The 17,684-nt window shown below is 48.8% G+C and overlaps 1 protein-coding gene across 1 annotated transcript in view; it reads right to left on the bottom strand.

Annotated features, from left to right (window-relative positions):
- Positions 1 to 4,249: 4,249 nt before the first annotated feature.
- The window catches only part of LOC132565967 (uncharacterized), a 30,702-nt gene continuing 17,267 nt past the window's right edge, over positions 4,250 to 17,684 (bottom strand). The window contains exons 4-10 of the mRNA XM_060230585.1: positions 15,963 to 17,351; positions 12,611 to 12,676; positions 11,411 to 11,511; positions 9,601 to 9,689; positions 7,339 to 7,484; positions 5,764 to 5,916; positions 4,250 to 4,878 (exon numbers count right to left, since the gene is read on the bottom strand). Coding sequence (XP_060086568.1) covers positions 4,544 to 4,878; positions 5,764 to 5,916; positions 7,339 to 7,484; positions 9,601 to 9,689; positions 11,411 to 11,511; positions 12,611 to 12,676; positions 15,963 to 17,351 — 2,279 coding nt within the window. The 3' untranslated portion in view covers positions 4,250 to 4,543. The remainder of the gene's footprint in view (positions 4,879 to 5,763; positions 5,917 to 7,338; positions 7,485 to 9,600; positions 9,690 to 11,410; positions 11,512 to 12,610; positions 12,677 to 15,962; positions 17,352 to 17,684) is intronic.

Raw genomic sequence — 17,684 nt, 5'->3', positions numbered from 1 at the left:
ACTGATCCAAGCCTCTTTTCCTTTACTGGCTGAGGCTCCTCCCCCTCCTCGTTCCCTGGGGAGGGAGGGAAAGAGCCAGAGCTTCCTTTGCCCAGTTTCCTCGATCACACAGAAGAGATACAAAATCTTTAATTGTGTTTGTGTCCTTTATAAAGTTTATATCTCAGCTACCTGGCGTTTTATGGCATGCATGGCCCGGCCTGACAACGGGTGTTTTTACATTCAGTTTGATCCAAAGTTTCCGCTATAATTATTTTCCTTTTACATTTGTGAATTTGCTCTGCTCATTTTGCATAGCCAAACTTCTATATTGCCTGCTGAAAGCATTTCAATTGGGGGGGGGGGGGTGTCTCTGATCGGAGGGCAGACAGAATACCAGTGCTTAGTCAAATGTATACGATTGCTTGGAAATGGTGTCAACACTGCAAAAACAATACAAATTTAAATTACAAGATGAGGCAGGCAATGATATGTAAAACTTTCAAGTGCTGTCAGTTCTCATGCAAATTACTGCACCTTGCGACTTTTGGAGGAGTCTTTTAGAATGCACGAAAACTTCTACGAGTTTGAAACGCCTGTAGAGAAATGACCAGATCAAAACTAGTTTCGAGAAAAACGTTGCAGCAGCAGCAGCACTGGAATCTCACCAAAACAAATGTCGATGCTTCGGGCAGCAACGGTGCAAAACAGTTGTCAGAACGTTAGGTAATGTAAAAGGTGAGTTTCCAATGCGGTGATGAGAGTCACAAACTGTCAGTGTAAAAACACCCAAGGTCTCATTTATGTCTGAGTTTGACACCCCTGCTTGAACCACTGTGTCATGTTGGCTGTCTAATCCAGGTGCTATGGCTGCTGGAATGGGGCTACTACTACCAGTGTTCCCTCTAAGCCGAGTGAGTGCGAGCTAGCTCACAGTTTTTTAGACAGTGGCTTACACATTTTTACCTCAGCTCAGAAAAGATGGCCCCAGAGCAAACTAATGTATGAAGTAGCTCACAACTTTAACGCCAGGAGCTCACCAAGTAGAATTTTTGCTCACAAGACTCCACAGCTTAGGGGGAACATTGACTACCCACAGGGGAATTCATCAGAAAACATTTTTTTTAAAAAAAGGTAAAGTGCAAGCACCAGTTGTTTCCGACTCGGGTGACGCTGCTTTCACAACGTTTTCACGGCAGACTTTTTTACGGGGTGGTTTGTCATTGCCTTCCCCAGTCCTCTACACTTTCCCCCCCAGCAAGCTGGGGACTCCTTTGACCGACCTCGGAAGGATGGAAGGCTGAGACAACCTGGAGCCAGCTACCTGAAAACCCAGCTTCCACCAGGATCGAACTCAGGTTGTGAGCAGAGCTTAGGACTGCAGTACTGCAGCTTTTCCATTCTGCGCCACAGGGCTCTTCAAATTTTAAGGATGGAAGGCTGAGACAACCTGGAGCCAGCTACCTGAAAACCCAGCTTCCACCAGGATCGAACTCAGGTTGTGAGCAGAGCTTAGGACTGCAGTACTGCAGCTTTTCCATTCTGCGCCACAGGGCTCTTCAAATTTTAAAAAACCTACTCACAAAGGGTTAACAGACCCAAAAGAATGGCTTTTCAAACTAGTAAACAAGCATTTTTTTTAAAAAAAAAAATCGGCGTGTCTTCTCAGTGGTGCCGTTCTATATCATGGGCTCATCATTCGCAGCAGTAAATACCAGGAATAGTGTGGACAAAAGCCATTAAATGGCGATCATAACACATAACACAGGGCAGCATAAAATTCCAGCTGTGCTTCTACATGAAAAAATAATGCTTCTTTTTTACGGAGAGTGATCTGCCTATTAACTATGGCGCTGCAACAGAAGGGGTTAGAAATAAGCCGGGCGTGTGAAGAGAGAGATATTTTTTCAGCACTTGAGAATGCTCTGAGCATGAGATATCGCACACGCGCCATCTGTCTTGGCCACAAACGGGGAGACGATGCTGCCAATTCCATATCAAACAATTGCAAATAATAACAGCGGCCGCAACAAATGATTTTCTACTCTGTGGGCCAAGATTTACTCACTATTGTTATCTAAAGCGGAGCCTGTAGTGTTCCGGCGCACATGGCTGACATCTGCTGTTAGCTAGAGAGGGGTGCGGCCTCATTTGGAATACTGGGTATGGTTCGGATCGCCGTATCTCAAAACCGACACTGCAGAACTGGAAGACGGACAGAGGAGGACAACCGAAATTATTTAAAGGTTGGAGCACCTTCTCTATGAGGAAAGACTGAAGAGTTTGGGACTTTTCAGTTTAGAAAAAAAGATGACCGAGGGGGAGACGTGATAAAGGTTTATGCAATTGCTGGTAATAAGGCCTGTTGTGGGGGGAAATACAACGGGTGCTAGAAATTTGCTGGGGGCGAATGTTGTGGCTGTGGGGGAAGAGGCTGGGGAGGGAAGGGAAAGATAGAGGGAGGCAATGTATGTCAAGAAGGCGGCCGTTGGGAAGGGAAATGGAGCTGGTGGAGAAATATGGGGTAGGTTATCAGAGAAGGGAGGAGATTGAGTAGGATTTTCACTCACTTGCTCTAGTGACCATCAAGACACATTTTACTTGATCAACATGTACTATATATACAGTGAAGGAAAAAAAACCCAATTAATGCAAGGGTGTCAAACATGGCCCGGGGAGGGGCGAATCAAGCCCCCAGAAGGCCCCTTTCAGGCCTGCGAGCAAGTCTGCTTTATTCTCCCTCTTTCTTGCTTCCTTCTGCATCACAGTTTGCCTTGCCAAGCTTGCTCAATTGCACAGGAGCAAAGCCTCTATTTTCTCTATTGGCTAAGGCCCCTCCCCTTGGGGAGGAAAGTGGGGAGGGAAAGCTTGCTTGCCAGGCTCTCTCAATCACACGGAAGAGCTACAGAGGCAAGCCTTTCTTCCTTGTATTGGCTGAGGTTCACTGGGAAGGGAGGGAAAGAACTACAGCTTCCTTTGCCCAGTTCCCTTGATCCCACAGGAGAGATACAAAGAAAGCACAAGAGGAAGGAAGGAAGGAAGGAAGGAAGGAAGGAAGGAAGGAAGGAAGGAAAGCACAAAAAAGAAAGCACAAGAAAGAGAGAAAGAGAGAAAGAAAGAAAGAGAGAGAGAGAAAGAGAGAAAGAAAGAAAGAGAGAAAGAAAGAAAGAGAGAAAGAAAGAGAGAGAGAAAGAAAGAGAGAAAGAAAGAAAGAGAGAAAGAAAGCACAAGAAAGAAAGAAAGCACAAGAAAGAAAGAAAGCACAAGAAAGAAAGAAAGCACAAGAAAGAAAGAAAGAAAGAAAGAAAGAAAGAAAGAAAGAAAGAAAGAAAGAAAGAAAGAAAGAAAGAAAGAAAGCATCAGAAAGAACCTCTGTGACCTTTATTTGTATCTCTGCTTCCTGGCATTACATTTTATGACACCCATGACCCGGCCTGACAAGTTCTCATTTATGTCAGATCCGGCCCTCATAACAAATGAGTTCGACACCCCTGCCTTAATGTATGATGTGGACGCTGCTGTTTCCAGGATCAGATCTTGGGTTCCAAGATACAAAATATAACAATGGGAAGGGGAGGAGTGGCTATTAGGGAGGACTGGCCCCTGACCCATGTCCAGAGGCTTTGGGGACCCACTTTTGGGTCTCATAAGAACATAAGAGAAGCCATGTTGGATCAGGCCAATGGTCCATCCAGTCCAACACTGTCACACAGTGGCCAAAAAAACCAGGCACCATCTGGAGGCCCACAAGTGAGGCCAGGACACTCGAAGCCCTCCCACCATGGTCCTCCTCCCCAAGCACCAAGATACAGACTATCACTGCCCCAGACAGAGAGTTCCATTAATATGCTGTGGCTAATAGCCACTGATGGACCTCTGCTCCACATGTTTATCTAATCCCCTCTTGAAGCTGTCTATGCTGGCAGCCGTCACCACCTCCTATGGCAGTGAATTCCATGTGTTAATCACCCTTTGGGTGAAGGACTTCCTTTTATCTGTTCTAACCCGACTGCTCAGCAATTTCATTGAATGTCCACGAGTTCTAATATTGTGAGAAAGGGAGAAGAGGACTTCTTTCTCCGCCTTCTCTATCCCACGCATAATCTTGTAAACCTCTATCATATCACCCTTCAGTCGATGTTTATTCCAACTCACAGGTCTGGAAACACTGAACGAGACGGCACCCAGTTACAGCAGTCCTTCCTATTCCTTCCCCCAAACCCGCCATGCTTCCATTTTGGATATCAACCAAATTGCATGAAGAAAACCATTACACGAAGAGCAAGAGGCCGGATTTATTAACAACCGCGTCTGTGATCCATTCCCATTTTTGCATATCAAGCAAGACAAATGCACTCGCCAAAAACTATCTTAAGGGGGAGAAAAGAAACCCCTACAGGAGTTAACAAGATGCAGGGGGGAAAAATGGGCCATACAAAAATATTAAGATTTATTTGCCCAGAAACAAGAAGTCGCATCAGCTGTCCAGCAATAAAAAAAAAGTTAGTTTCAATAAGGGGGAAAAAGAAGGGATTTGCAATTCGTATTGCTGTCTCTCTCTCGCTCACAAACGTTCAGACTGCTCCATGAACACCTTGCAGGCTTCAGTGGGGCTGCTTCCGAGCTCCAGGGACCATTCCGGTGATCTGGCCCGGAGTTTTAAACGGGCGGGGTCCAAAGTAAGGAGATCGCCGACGTTATCCAGGTCAAAGGCGACGGACTGCGAAGGCGGAGCTACGTGGGTATTGGGTGAAGCCATCTCCGGGACGCTTAAGTCCTTCTTTGTCTGTTTCTTCCTGAGGAGGGCACACAGCACGCTTGTCGCCACGACGATGAGAGCCATGAAAAAAACGGTGACTCCGACAAAAATCTCCATGTAGCTGTACAAGAAGCGAAGGCCTGCAGATATAAAGAGAGGCACCTAGTTAGACTCATGCCACCTGGTTAGACTCATGCCCACCCTAAAAGCTGACACACAAGACAAGCCTTTATTGGCATATACAGGGGTGGAATTCTAGCAGGAGCTCCTTTGCATATTAGGCCACACACCCCTGATGTAGCCAATCCTCCTGGAGCTTCCAAGGCTCTTTTTTGTAAGCTCTTGGGGGACTGGCTACATCAGGGGTGTGTGGCCTAATATGCAAAGGAGCTCCTACTAGAATTCCACCCCTGGGCATATATAAAAATATTAAATAGAGAATCGGGCAGGTTACAAATTAGGAGGCGACAAAATCCATGCAAAATAAAATGAGGATTACAAAATAAAAACAAAGTCGAAACATGGCAAAACCTGATGCATAGTACTACTTACCAGGGCGAGTAACCCTAGTTCTATAAAGAAACTTTGCTACCAATTCAGTTCATTCCAAATCAGAATTATCGAGCGAAAAACAACCACCTTGAATCATTAGAGGTCTCTTAAAATTTGGGCCAATACGGGATACGAAAGATCTTAGCGGGACACCAAATAGAGAGGACACTGGAGAAGAACATGGGCACAACATAATCCATCTTACAGGGACTGTACCTTCTTGAATAGGGAGCCCCTTGGAATCTGCCAGAAGATAAAATGGCTGACGGAAGGGCACTGAATCTGGCCAAGGAAAAGGCTCTGTGCAAATGTGGAGCTAGAAGTTGACAGAGGTACTTCTAAAGGCCTCCAGTGTCGAGACAGTGGGTTTTCTGATCACTTGCACTGCGGTGCCATTCAGTTCTCATTGCTTCGCACCTCTAGGCTATAACCTTAAATCCCCAGGGTGGAACTACGGTGTGATAAATACATACCAGAGAATGGAACTCGGACACAAAGGGTCCCCGACTTATTCTCAGATTGGTCCTCATATTCTTCTTTACACTGACAGAAATACGTGCCGTATCCGTTGAGGCAGATTGCCTCCTCGCCACAGAGTTCAATCCCGGAGCTGCATTCGTTCACATCTGGTAAACGTAGACAGAAGATGATATTAGATTTATACCCTGCCCTCCACTCCGAATCACAGCGTCTCAGACCGACCCACAATCTCTTTTACCTTCCTCCCCCGCAACAGACACCCTGTGAGGTAGGTGAGGCCGAGGGAGCTCTCCTAGAAGCTGCCCTTTCAAGGACAGAGTCTCAGAGCGGCCTACAATCTCGTTTCCCTTCCTCTCCCGCGACAGACACCCTGTGAGGTGAGTGGGGGCTGAGAGAGCTCTGACAGAAACTGCCCTTTCAAGGACAGCTCGGCGAGAGTTATGTATGGCTGACCCAAGGCCATTCCAGCAGCTGCAAGTGGAAGAGTGGGGAATCAAACCCGGTTCTCCCAGATAAGAGTCTGCCCACTTAACCACTACACCCGACTGTCTCTCCTTTAATTTATGCAGTAGCTCACAACTTTTATGCTAGTCGCCCACAACGTAGAATTTTTGCTCACAGGACTCCACAGCTTTGAGGGAGTACTGGTCCTTCCTTACACACCATCGCTATTATTGTATCAGTATTTCAAAGCTCTCCTGTCCTGGATGGCCCAGGCTAGCCTAATCTCATCAGATCTCCAAAGTTAAGGGTCAACTTTGCCTAGTATTTGGATGGAAGACCCCCAAGGAAGTCCAGGGTTTTTTTTTTTGTAGCAGGAACTCCTTTGCATAATAGGCCACACACCCCTGATGTACCCAACCTCCCAAGGGCTTACAGGGCTCTTAGTGCAGGGCCTCCTGAAAGCTCCAGGAGGATTGGCTGCATCAGGGGGACGTGGCCTAATATGCAAAGGAGCTTCTGCTAGAATTCCATCCCTGGGCCGCACACCCCTGATGTAGCCAATCCTCCAAGAGCTTACAGGGCTCTTCTTACAGGGCTTACTGGAAGCTCCAGGAGGATTGGCTGCATCAGGGGGACGTGGCCTAATATGCAAAGGAGCTTCTGCTAGAATTCCATCCCTGGGCCACACAACCCTGATGTAGCCAATCCTCCAAGAGCTTACAGGGCTCTTAGTACAGGGCCTCCTGAAAGCTCCAGGAGGATTGGCTGCATCAGGGGGGCCTGGCCTAATATGCAAAGGAGCTTCTGCTAGAATTCCATCCCTGGGCCACACACCCCTGATGTAGCCAATCCTCTCAGAGCTTACAGGGCTCTTCTTACAGGGCCTCCTGAAAGCTCCAGGAGGATTGGCTACATCAGATGGGAGTGGCCTAATATGCAAAGGAGCTCCTGCTACAGAAAAAGCCCTGGTCGCTACTCAGAGGCCGGCAAGGGCAAACCACCTCTGAACGTCTTTTGCCTTGGAAACTCCACTGGGGGGCGCCATAAGTTATCTGTGACTTGATGGCAAACCCCGCCCCCCCCCCCCCCGAAGTCCGCAGTCGGTGTAACAATCGCTCACGTACCTCCCACCGAAACCTGCTGAATCCTTCCAGATCCTGTGGCTGTACCATCAAGGCCTTCCAGCTGAGAATGTATGAAGTGTGAGATGTTCTTTTCTTCTGGCACCAGGTGCAGCCAGAAGGTAAATATCAGGTTTGGGTCATTTATTCTGCGCATTAAACAAACAAAACCCCCAAGATGGCTTATATTATTTTCTGCTAGTCAAACATAATCAAGCATACTACCTCTTTCTATGAACACATGGAGGAGGAGGAGGATTTATATCCCACCTTCCCCTCTGAGTCTCAGAGCGGCTCACAATCTCCTTTACCTTCTTCCCCCACAACAGACACCCTGTGAGGTGGGTGGGGCTGAGAGGGCTCTCACAGCAGCTGCCCTTTCAAGGACAACTCCTGCAAGAGCTATGGCTGACCCCAGGCCATTCCAGCAGCTGCAAGTGGAGGAGTGGGGAATCAAACCCGGTTTTCCCAGATAAGAGAGCTATGGCTGACCCAAGGCCATTCCAGCAGGTGCAAGTGGAGGAGTGGGGAATCAAACCCGGTTCTCCCAGATAAGAGAGCTCTGGCTGACCCAAGGCCATTCCAGCAAGTGCAAGTGGAAGAGTGGGGAATCAAACCCGGTTCTCCCAGATAAGAGAGCTCTGGCTGACCCAAGGCCATTCCAGCAAGTGCAAGTGGAGGAGTGGGGAATCAAACCCAGTTCTCCCGGATAAGAGAGCTGTGGCTGACCCAAGGCCATTCCAGCAGCTGCAAGTGGAGGAGTGGGGAATCAAACCCGGTTCTCCCAGATAAGAGAGCTCTGGCTGACCCAAGGCCATTCCAGCAAGTGCAAGTGGAGGAGTGGGGAATCAAACCCAGTTCTCCCGGATAAGAGAGCTGTGGCTGACCCAAGGCCATCCCAGCAGGTGCAAGTGAAGGAGGGGGGAATCAAAGCTGGTTCTCCCAGATAAGAGAGCTGTGGCTGACCCAAGGCCATCCCAGCAGGTGCAAGTGAAGGAGGGGGGAATCAAAGCTGGTTCTCCCAGATAAGAGAGCTGTGGCTGACCCAAGGCCATTCTAGCAGGTGCAAGTGGAGGAGTGGGGAATCAAACCCGGTTCTCACAGATAAGAGAGCTGTGGCTGGCCCAAGGCCATTCCAGCAGGTGCAAGTGGAGGAGTGGGGAATCAAACCCGGTTCCCACAGATAAGAGAGCTGTGGCTGACCCAAGGCCATTCCAGCAGCTGCAAGTGGAGGAGTGGGGAATCAAACCCGGTTCTCCCAGATAAGAGAGCTGTGGCTGATCCAAGGCCATTCCAGCAGCTGCAAGTGGAGGAGTGGGGAATCAAACCCGGTTCTCCCAGATAAGAGTCCGCACACACAGAGCTCTTGAGCTGGGTGCAGAACTTTCAAGAGAATGCATTGATCCGTGCATAAGAAGGTGTTATCTGTGGCTCCATTAGAAATGATCTGTATGAGAGGCTGAGTAGAAGAAGAGCCCCGAAACCGCCTTATGTTCTGGAAGAGGCAAGTTCTCTTTCTTTCTTTGTGGGGACCTCTGTTCCCCAAGGTGCAGGGCTCCGGATGAACATTGTTTTAAGATGCTACTTTGGACACTGTCATTGAAATTCACAAAGGAGTAGAGCACAAGGTCTTAAGTAGATGTTGCCTGTACGAACCTTGGAATGTGCCTATTGCCATTGCTATTTTTGTTGTTGTTCAGTCGCACAGTCGAGTCCGACTCTTTGCGACCCCATGGACCAAGTCACACCAGGCCTTCCTGTCTTCCACCGTCAATTGTTAAACAATTCTTATAAGCAGGGCTTTTTTTTGAGCAGGAATGCAGTTCCGGCTGGCTTGGTGTCGGGGATGTGGCATAATATGCAAATGAGTCCCTGCTGGGCTTTTTCTTCCAAAAAAGCCCTGGTTATAACAATGTGATTTTTATACAGTCCTATGTTTGATACATTGTAAAAGGACTAGATAAATATACATCTTTAGTGCTTCAAGACAGATTTCTTTCAGGCCATGGTCTGTTTCTGTATTACTTACACCGAAGCCTGTTTGTATTGTTTGCCTAATTTAACCCATGTCAGAGTCTTGTATTCCAATTACGGGCTCTAGGAGCTGTCAACGTTCGCTTTCCCCACGAGGGTACCCAGCCGCCCTGAGCCTGCCCAGGCAGGGAGGGCGGGGTATAAATAAAAGTTTATTATTATTATTATGTGGAACAGAATAGGGCTTCGAATGTCATTATCTTAGGATAGTCTATAATTTGTCATCGCTACCTTTTCCTTCCACTCCTTTCCTTCCTTTTAATTTCCTTCAACTTGATTTCTTTGACTTTGTTGGAGAGGAATTTCACCTTCTCTCGTACCTGGGAAGAGAAAGAGCCAGCATTGGGGTTAACACTTAGGGTACGGAGACTCAACTACAGAGACATGCAAATAGCCCAGAATTTCCCTCTCAGAAGCAAATTCAACTCATTCAAATGCTCGCAGGTTTCCTATCCAGGTAATCCATTAAATCCTATCCGCACCTCATCCTTATTTTGTTTGATCATAAGAACATAAGAGAAGCCCTGTTGGATCAGGCCAATGGCCCATCCAGTCCAACACCCTATGTCACATAAGAACATAAGAGAAGCCATGTTGGATCAGGCCAATGGCCCATCCAGTCCAACACTCTGTGTCACATAAGAACATCAGAAAAGCCATGTTGGATCAGGCCAATGGCCCATCCAGTCCAACACCCTATGTCACATATGAACATAAGAGAAGCCCTGTTGGATCAGGCCAGTGGCCCATCCAGTCCAACACTCTGTGTCACATAAGAACAGAAGAGAAGCCATGTTGGATCAGGCCAATGGCCCATCCAGTCCAACACTCTGTGTCACATAAGAACATAAGAGAAGCCATGTTGGATCAGGCCAATGGCCCATCCAGTCCAACACTCTGTGTCACATAAGAACATCAGAAAAGCCATGTTGGATCAGGCCAATGGCCCATCCAGTCCAACACTCTGTGTCACATAAGAACATCAGAAAAGCCATGTTGGATCAGGCCAATGGCCCATCCAGTCCAACACCCTATGTCACATATGAACATAAGAGAAGCCATGTTGGATCAGGCCAATGGCCCATCCAGTCCAACACTCTGTGTCACGTAAGAACATAAGAGAAGCCATGTTGGATCAGGCCAATGGCCCATCCAGTCCAACACCCTGTGTCACACAGTGGCCAAAAACCCCAAGTGCCATCAGGAGGTCCACCAACAGAGCCGGGACACTAGAAGCCCTCCCACTGTTTCCCCCCCCCCCCGCTCCCCACTCCAGCACCAAGAATACAGAGCATCACTGCCCCAGACAGAGTTCCAACAATATGCTATGACTAATAGCCACAATATGCTATGACTAATAGCCACGGATGGACCTCTGCTCCAGATGTTTATCCAATCCCCTCTTGAAGCTGTCTATGCTGGCAGCCATCACCACCTTCTGTGGCAGTAAATTTCATATGTTAATCACCCTTTGGGTGAAGAAGGACTTCCTTTTATCCATTCTAACCCGACTGATCGAGAGCTGGGGTTTTCTTTGAATGCTTTCAAGCTAACAAATGCAAAAAGCTGGGGAGGGGGGGGAGACAGAATGAGAAGGCCCCTCCCTTGCTACTCACCAGATACAAAGTGCTCTGAGACAGGGGTCCCCAACGCAATGCCTGTGGGCGCCTTGGGGTCTGCCAGCCATCTTTCCTCGTGCTAGCTATTATCCATTGGAGATCCGATTGGCTTTGTAGGTTTTTTTTTTTTAAATGTTCCTCTGGCAACAGCTGCCACCACAACACAAGGATCTGAAGTAAGCCGTGGCAGCCATTTTGTGGCCAGTTTTACCTCCTGTGGCAGCCATTTTGTGGCTGGCTCCACCACCTGCGGCAGCCATTTTGTGGCTGCTCCACCTTCTGTGGCAGCCATTTTGTGGCCAGCTCCACCTCCAGTGGCAGTCATTTTGTGGGCACGCTCACCACACTGTGCCAACATTCCAAAGGTGCTCAAACAGGTTGGTGACCCCCCCCCCCCCAATACCATGACATTTGCTCCTCACCTGCATCTTCACTGATTTGATGAGGTCTTCTTCCAATTCACTTCCATCCTGTGGGATCCATCCTCGGTGCTCAATGCCAAAAGTTACTTCAAGTAAAACATCTGTAGAAAACCCAAAAGTTGCCAAAGCACAGCAAGGCAAATGAAAGCATCGCCAGCTACTCCTGCCAACACATTTAAGTGTCCCCTCCTCCCCTGCCCACTCTTTGGCTATAACTTATTAAAGGTAAAGGTTGTTCCCTGCGCAAGCACCAAGGTGTTACCGACCCACGGGGTGACATCACATCAGGACGTTTTCTTGGTGGGTAGTTTGTCATTGCCTTCCCAAGTCCTCTACACTTTGCCCCCAGCAAGCTGCAGACACATTTTACTGACCTCGGAAGAATGGAAGGCTGAGTCAACCTCGAGCCAGGTACCTGAACCCAGCTTCCACTGGGATCGAACTCAGGTCGTGAGCAGAGATTGGACTGCAGTACTGCAGCTTACCACTCTATGCCACGGGGCTCCTATTATAACTTATTAGCAGGCAGGATTGTTAAAGGTAAAGGCAGTCCCTCGTGCAAGCACCAGTCATTTCCGACTCTGGAGCGACGTCGCATCACGACGTTTTCATGGCAGACTTTTTACAGGGTGGTTTGCCCTTGCCTTCCCCAGTCATCTACACTTTTTTAAAAAGTATACAGAAAGCATTCTCATTTTCTCAATCGCAAGTTCCTGTTTCTTGAGGGTTTGTTTTCTGTTCCACACATGTTTTGCTCCCTCTAGTGGTCAGTTCAATACTGCACCAGCTTCTGTCTGGCATAAAAACCTGCTGTTCAAATCTGGAAGAAGATATGGCAGACATACACCAGTGTAATATTGAATCGACCACTAGAGGGAGACAAAGCATGTGGAACAGAACATAACACATTCCGCAGATGAAACAGGAACAAGTTGCAAGCAATGTTCCCTCTCTTGTGAATAAAAATTCTACTTTGTGAGCTACTGGCATTAAAATTGTGAGCTATTGCATAAATTAGTGTGCTCTGGGGTCATCCTTCCTGAGCTAAGACAAAAATGTGTGAGGTGGATGTTAAAAATCTGCGAGCTAGCTTGGAAGGGAGGAAAATGGGAATGCAAAATGCTCCAAGTTAAGGGTTCCTCCCATCTTTGAGGGGGTGGACGATTGAGGAAGGGAGAGAAAACGGTATTGCTGTATTACCTCCGGGTTTGTGCTGGGATTCCAGGATAGAATCATTTTCATCAGGTCTGAAAACAAACACGCTGTCTATGGAAGAGAACAACAGAAAGGGGCAGGGTGGTCGGTAAGCATGGTATTTCATGGCAACTTCCATCCAGACATGAAGCTGCAACTCCAAAATTAAGTATGCAAAGTATACACATGCACCCCTCTACTGGTACCTTGTAACCTGATGGTTGCTTAATGCATTGTGCAGTAATGAAGGCAAAGCAAAAGGCAACTCCTGGTTGCTAGGATTACACAGAGCTGCAAGTACGTGTTTATGCATATGTTACATTTATTTATTTAAAATATTATTAGACACCTTTCTACCTTGCAGAATTCAAGCTGGCTTACAACGTAAACAAAATGACTATTTAAATACAGACACCCCCCCCCCCCTAAAAGAACACAACAAAAAATGTCATGGTAGGCCTGGACGTCATGGCAGCCATTTTGCGGCTGGCTCCATCTTCTACAGCAGCCATTTTGTGCCAGAATTCCAAACGTGTTAATCAGCCAAATGCAGTCCCTAAATAGCACAGTCTTTTATTGCCTGCTGAAGATCGAAACTGAGAGGCTGGACACCCTCCCTGAGGAGGCTGTTCCATATTTGTGGGGCTATCACTGAAAAGCCCTTGTATTTTATGGTTTTATGTATACTAATATATTGGATGAGTATAGTAGCTCTAATTGATTAATGTGCCCCCCACCCCCAAGCTTCCTAAAACCGGGAAACATGTTGACCTCAGAAAATTTCAGGTTACTTTAAGTGAACTGCTGCACACTCCCTCCGAATTAACTCAATTAACTTATCAGAAGGCTGGCAAACAGATAAGGTGCTCACAAAATTTATCGCCCTGTATATCTCAGGAGGAGGAGGAGAAATTGGATTTATACCTCCCACCCTACACTCTGAATCTCAGAGTCTTAGAGCAGTTCACAATCTCCATTATCTTCCTCTCCCACAACAGGCACCCTGTGAGGTAGGTGGGGCTGAGAGAGCTCTTGCAGCAGCTGCCCTTTCAAGGACAACTCCTACGAGAGCTATGGCTGGCCCAAGGCCATTCCAGCAGCTGCAAGTGGAGGAGTGGGGAATCAAACCCGGTTCTCCCAGACAAGAGAGCTCTGGCTGACCCAAGGCCATTCCAGCAGCTGCAAGTGGAGGAGTGGGGAATCAAACCCGGTTCTCCCAGATAAGAGAGCTCTGGCTGACCCAAGGCCATTCCAGCAGCTGCAAGTGGAGGAGTGGGGAATCAAACCCGGTTCTCCCGGATAAGAGAGCTCTGGCTGACCCAAGGCCATTCCAGCAGCTGCAAGTGGAGGAGTGGGGAATCAAACCCGGTTCTCCCAGACAAGAGAGCTCTGGCTGACCCAAGGCCATTCCAGCAGCTGCAAGTGGAGGAGTGGGGAATCAAACCCGGTTCTCCCAGATAAGAGAGCTCTGGCTGACCCAAGGCCATTCCAGCAGCTGCAAGTGGAGGAGGGGGGAATCAAACCCGGTTCTCCCAGATAAGAGAGCTCTGGCTGACCCAAGGCCATTCCAGCAGCTGCAAGTGGAGGAGTGGGGAATCAAACCCGGTTCTCCCAGATAAGAGAGCTCTGGCTGACCCAAGGCCATTTCAGCAGGTGCAAGTGGAGGAGTGGGGAATCAAACCCGGTTCTCCCAGATAAGAGAGCTGTGGTTGACCCAAGGCCATTCCAGGAGGTGCAAGTAGAGGAGTGGGGAATCAAACCCGGTTCTCCCAGATAAGAGAGCTCTGGCTGACCCAAGGCCATTCCAGCAGCTGCAAGTGGAGGAGTGGGGAATCAAACCCGGTTCTCCCAGATAAGAGAGCTCTGGCTAACCCAAGGCCATTCCAGCAGCTGCAAGTGGAGGAGTGGGGAATCAAACCCGGTTCTTCCAGATAAGAGAGCTCTGGCTGACCCAAGGCCATTCCATCAGCTGCAAGTGGAGGAGTGGGGAATCCAACCCGGTTCTCCCAGATAAGAGAGCTCTGGCTGACCCAAGGCCATTCTAGCAGCTGCAAGTGGAGGAGTGGGGAATCAAACCCGGTTCTCCCAGATAAGAGAGCTCTGGCTAACCCAAGGCCATTCCAGCAGCTGCAAGTGGAGGAGTGGGGAATCAAACCCGGTTCTTCCAGATAAGAGAGCTCTGGCTGACCCAAGGCCATTCCATCAGCTGCAAGTGGAGGAGTGGGGAATCCAACCCGGTTCTCCCAGATAAGAGAGCTCTGGCTGACCCAAGGCCAATCCAGCAGCTGCAAGTGGAGGAGTGGGGAATCCAACCCGGTTCTCCCAGATAAGAGAGCTCTGGCTGACCCAAGGCCAATCCAGCAGCTGCAAGTGGAGGAGTGGGGAATCAAACCCGGTTCTCCCAGATAAGAGAGCTCTGGCTGACCCAAGGCCATTCCAGCAGCTGCAAGTGGAGGAGTGGGGAATCAAACCCGGTTCTCCCAGATAAGAGAGCTCTGGCTGACCCAAGGCCATTCCAGCAGCTGCAAGTGGAGGAGTGGGGAATCAAACCCGGTTCTCCCAGATAAGAGAGCTCTGGCTAACCCAAGGCCATTCCAGCAGCTGCAAGTGGAGGAGTGGGGAATCAAACCCGGTTCTCCCAGATAAGAGAGCTCTGGCTGACCCAAGGCCATTCCATCAGCTGCAAGTGGAGGAGTGGGGAATCCAACCCGGTTCTCCCAGATAAGAGAGCTCTGGCTGACCCAAGGCCAATCCAGCAGCTGCAAGTGGAGGAGTGGGGAATCAAACCCGGTTCTCCCAGATAAGAGAGCTCTGGCTGACCCAAGGCCATTCCAGCAGCTGCAAGTGGAGGAGTGGGGAATCAAACCCGGTTCTCCCAGATAAGAGAGCTCTGGCTGACCCAAGGCCATTCCAGCAGGTGCAAGTGGAGGAGTGGGGAATCCAACCCGGTTCTCCCAGATAAGAGAGCTCTGGCTGACCCAAGGCCATTCCAGCAGCTGCAAGTGGAGGAGTGGGGAATCAAACCCGGTTCTCCCAGATCTCTGGCTGACCCAAGGCCATTCCAGCAGTTGCTGTTGCAGGAGTGGGGAATCAAACCCGGTTCTCCCAGATAAGAGAGCTATGGCTGACCCAAGGCCATTCCAGCAGCTGCAAGTGGAGGAGTGGGGAATCAAACCCGGTTCTCCCAGATAAGAGAGCTCTGGCTGACCCAAGGCCATTCCAGCAGGTGCAAGTGGAGGAGTGGGGAATCCAACCCGGTTCTCCCAGATAAGAGTCCGCGCACTTAACGACACCAAACTGGCTCTCTCATCTGGCCATGAAGTCACTGCCCCTTCTACTTGTGTATTTTTCCAGTTACCTGGGAGAACAACCTGGGACTGTGAAGTGGTGGTGATGCCCATAAGGTCGCTATTAAGGACGTTCAGAGAAGAAACAACACGAAACACCTTCGGATGGGCCGAGGTGGTCAGGTGGGGCCTTGGTTTCATTGTGGACTTGTCTGGCACGTTTACAGAGAGCAGTTCAGTGCTATGAGATCTACTTCTTCCAGCCACGTAGCTGTCCCCGTTTCCTTCTCTCACGACTTGGCCGCTCGTCCGCTCTCCTCCAGCCGCTTCTTTTATCTCTACCTGTTGAAACTCCACCACATTGGAAACCTTCTTTGAGATCTCAGTCTTAGATGGCCATGGCTGAAGGACCAGGTGAGTATCCTCCTCTGGAATACTTTTAGGAGGGGAAACTGGAAGTCTCTGCTCTCTTAAAAAGACTTGCGGAAAAGTTACCCAGCTTGGGGAGCCGGATCTTTCAAATTTTGCTCTCCCAATATCTTTCTCGTATGTTGGCCTCTGATGTACGGGTGCATGGCCATTTTTTCCAGGGCCAGCAGATGTTGTGATAATTCCTGCCGTCATCAAATTAGTCTTTGTTCTGAACTTCTGGGAGTCATACGAAGAGGCCGCAGATAGAGTAGCCTTTTCTTTACCCTCCAAACCATTTGAACCCAAGGCTACAGTTTTCTTTAAACTGCCAGTTCGATGCTCATCAGCTGCTGGTTTGATAACCTCTATCTCCTTCATATCGAGAGTGCTGGCTGTGGATTTGGAGAAAGAAACTATAGGGTAGTTACTAACAGCTGGTTCTGGTAACGCTTTCAAGCTTGAGGCAGTGTTGGTTTTGTTCCGTCTTCCTTCACGACTCACCGGCCGGATGTTTACATCGCTAGGAATCCGGCCCGTCTTCTCAAAGTCCGAAATACGTCTCGAGTGAATTTTGTAGGACGGAATTCCGTGACGGCTGCCAGATTCCAAAGCTTCAGGAAGGGCATCGCCGTCTGCGGAAGCTGAGGTTTGGTAATCTTCAAATATATAATACCGTCCTTTAAAATGTTTAGGGCCGTCGATTTGAGGCGACGCTTTCGATAAAAACACCACGCGGGCAGCCACCGCCTGGGTAGCAAAGACCAAAGTCCCGTGGTTTCGACAGGCGTCAGTGACTCTGTTCTCTGGTCTCGACGTGACCCCCTGAAACAGAATCTTATCTTGATTCTCTTCACAGCCCGGCTTCCCCTCGAACCCTTCGATGTAAATCAAGATGTGTTTGTCGGGGCCCGCCCAGATGGTCCAGTTGCACCAGTGATTGGCCTGAATGCTGCTGAAAGGGGGAGGAGAAAAGGTTCCCGCTTCGCCCGTCAATGTCACGTGGCAGCTCTTGACGGGAAGATACACCATCAGCCAGGGGAATCCCCACTCTGTAGGGAGAAGAAGATATAATAAATGCGTTTTCATTATTCACACGGCACCCTCGAGGAGCACGGGGCTTCACAGCATCACTGACCATCCGGCTTATTCTGGCAAAGATTTTTTTAAATTATTATTGACGGATGGCTGTTTTCTATTTTGCACGGGTTCATCTCTAAGGACTTAGAATTCAGAAACCTTTTTCCTGATCCTGCTTTTCTCCGCGAGCCGTTTACTCCAAAATGGCAAGGCCATTCTAAACAAATGCAGGCCAATAATTTAGGGTTGTCACCTCTGAATTGGGAAATACCTGGAGATTTTGGGGATGGAGACTGGAAAAGGTA

This window comes from Heteronotia binoei, chromosome 1, assembly GCF_032191835.1.
Source record: "Heteronotia binoei isolate CCM8104 ecotype False Entrance Well chromosome 1, APGP_CSIRO_Hbin_v1, whole genome shotgun sequence".
Lineage (NCBI taxonomy): Eukaryota > Metazoa > Chordata > Lepidosauria > Squamata > Gekkonidae > Heteronotia > Heteronotia binoei.
The sequence above is the reverse complement of the archived record's forward strand: the minus strand, read 5'-3'. Positions and strand labels throughout refer to the sequence as shown.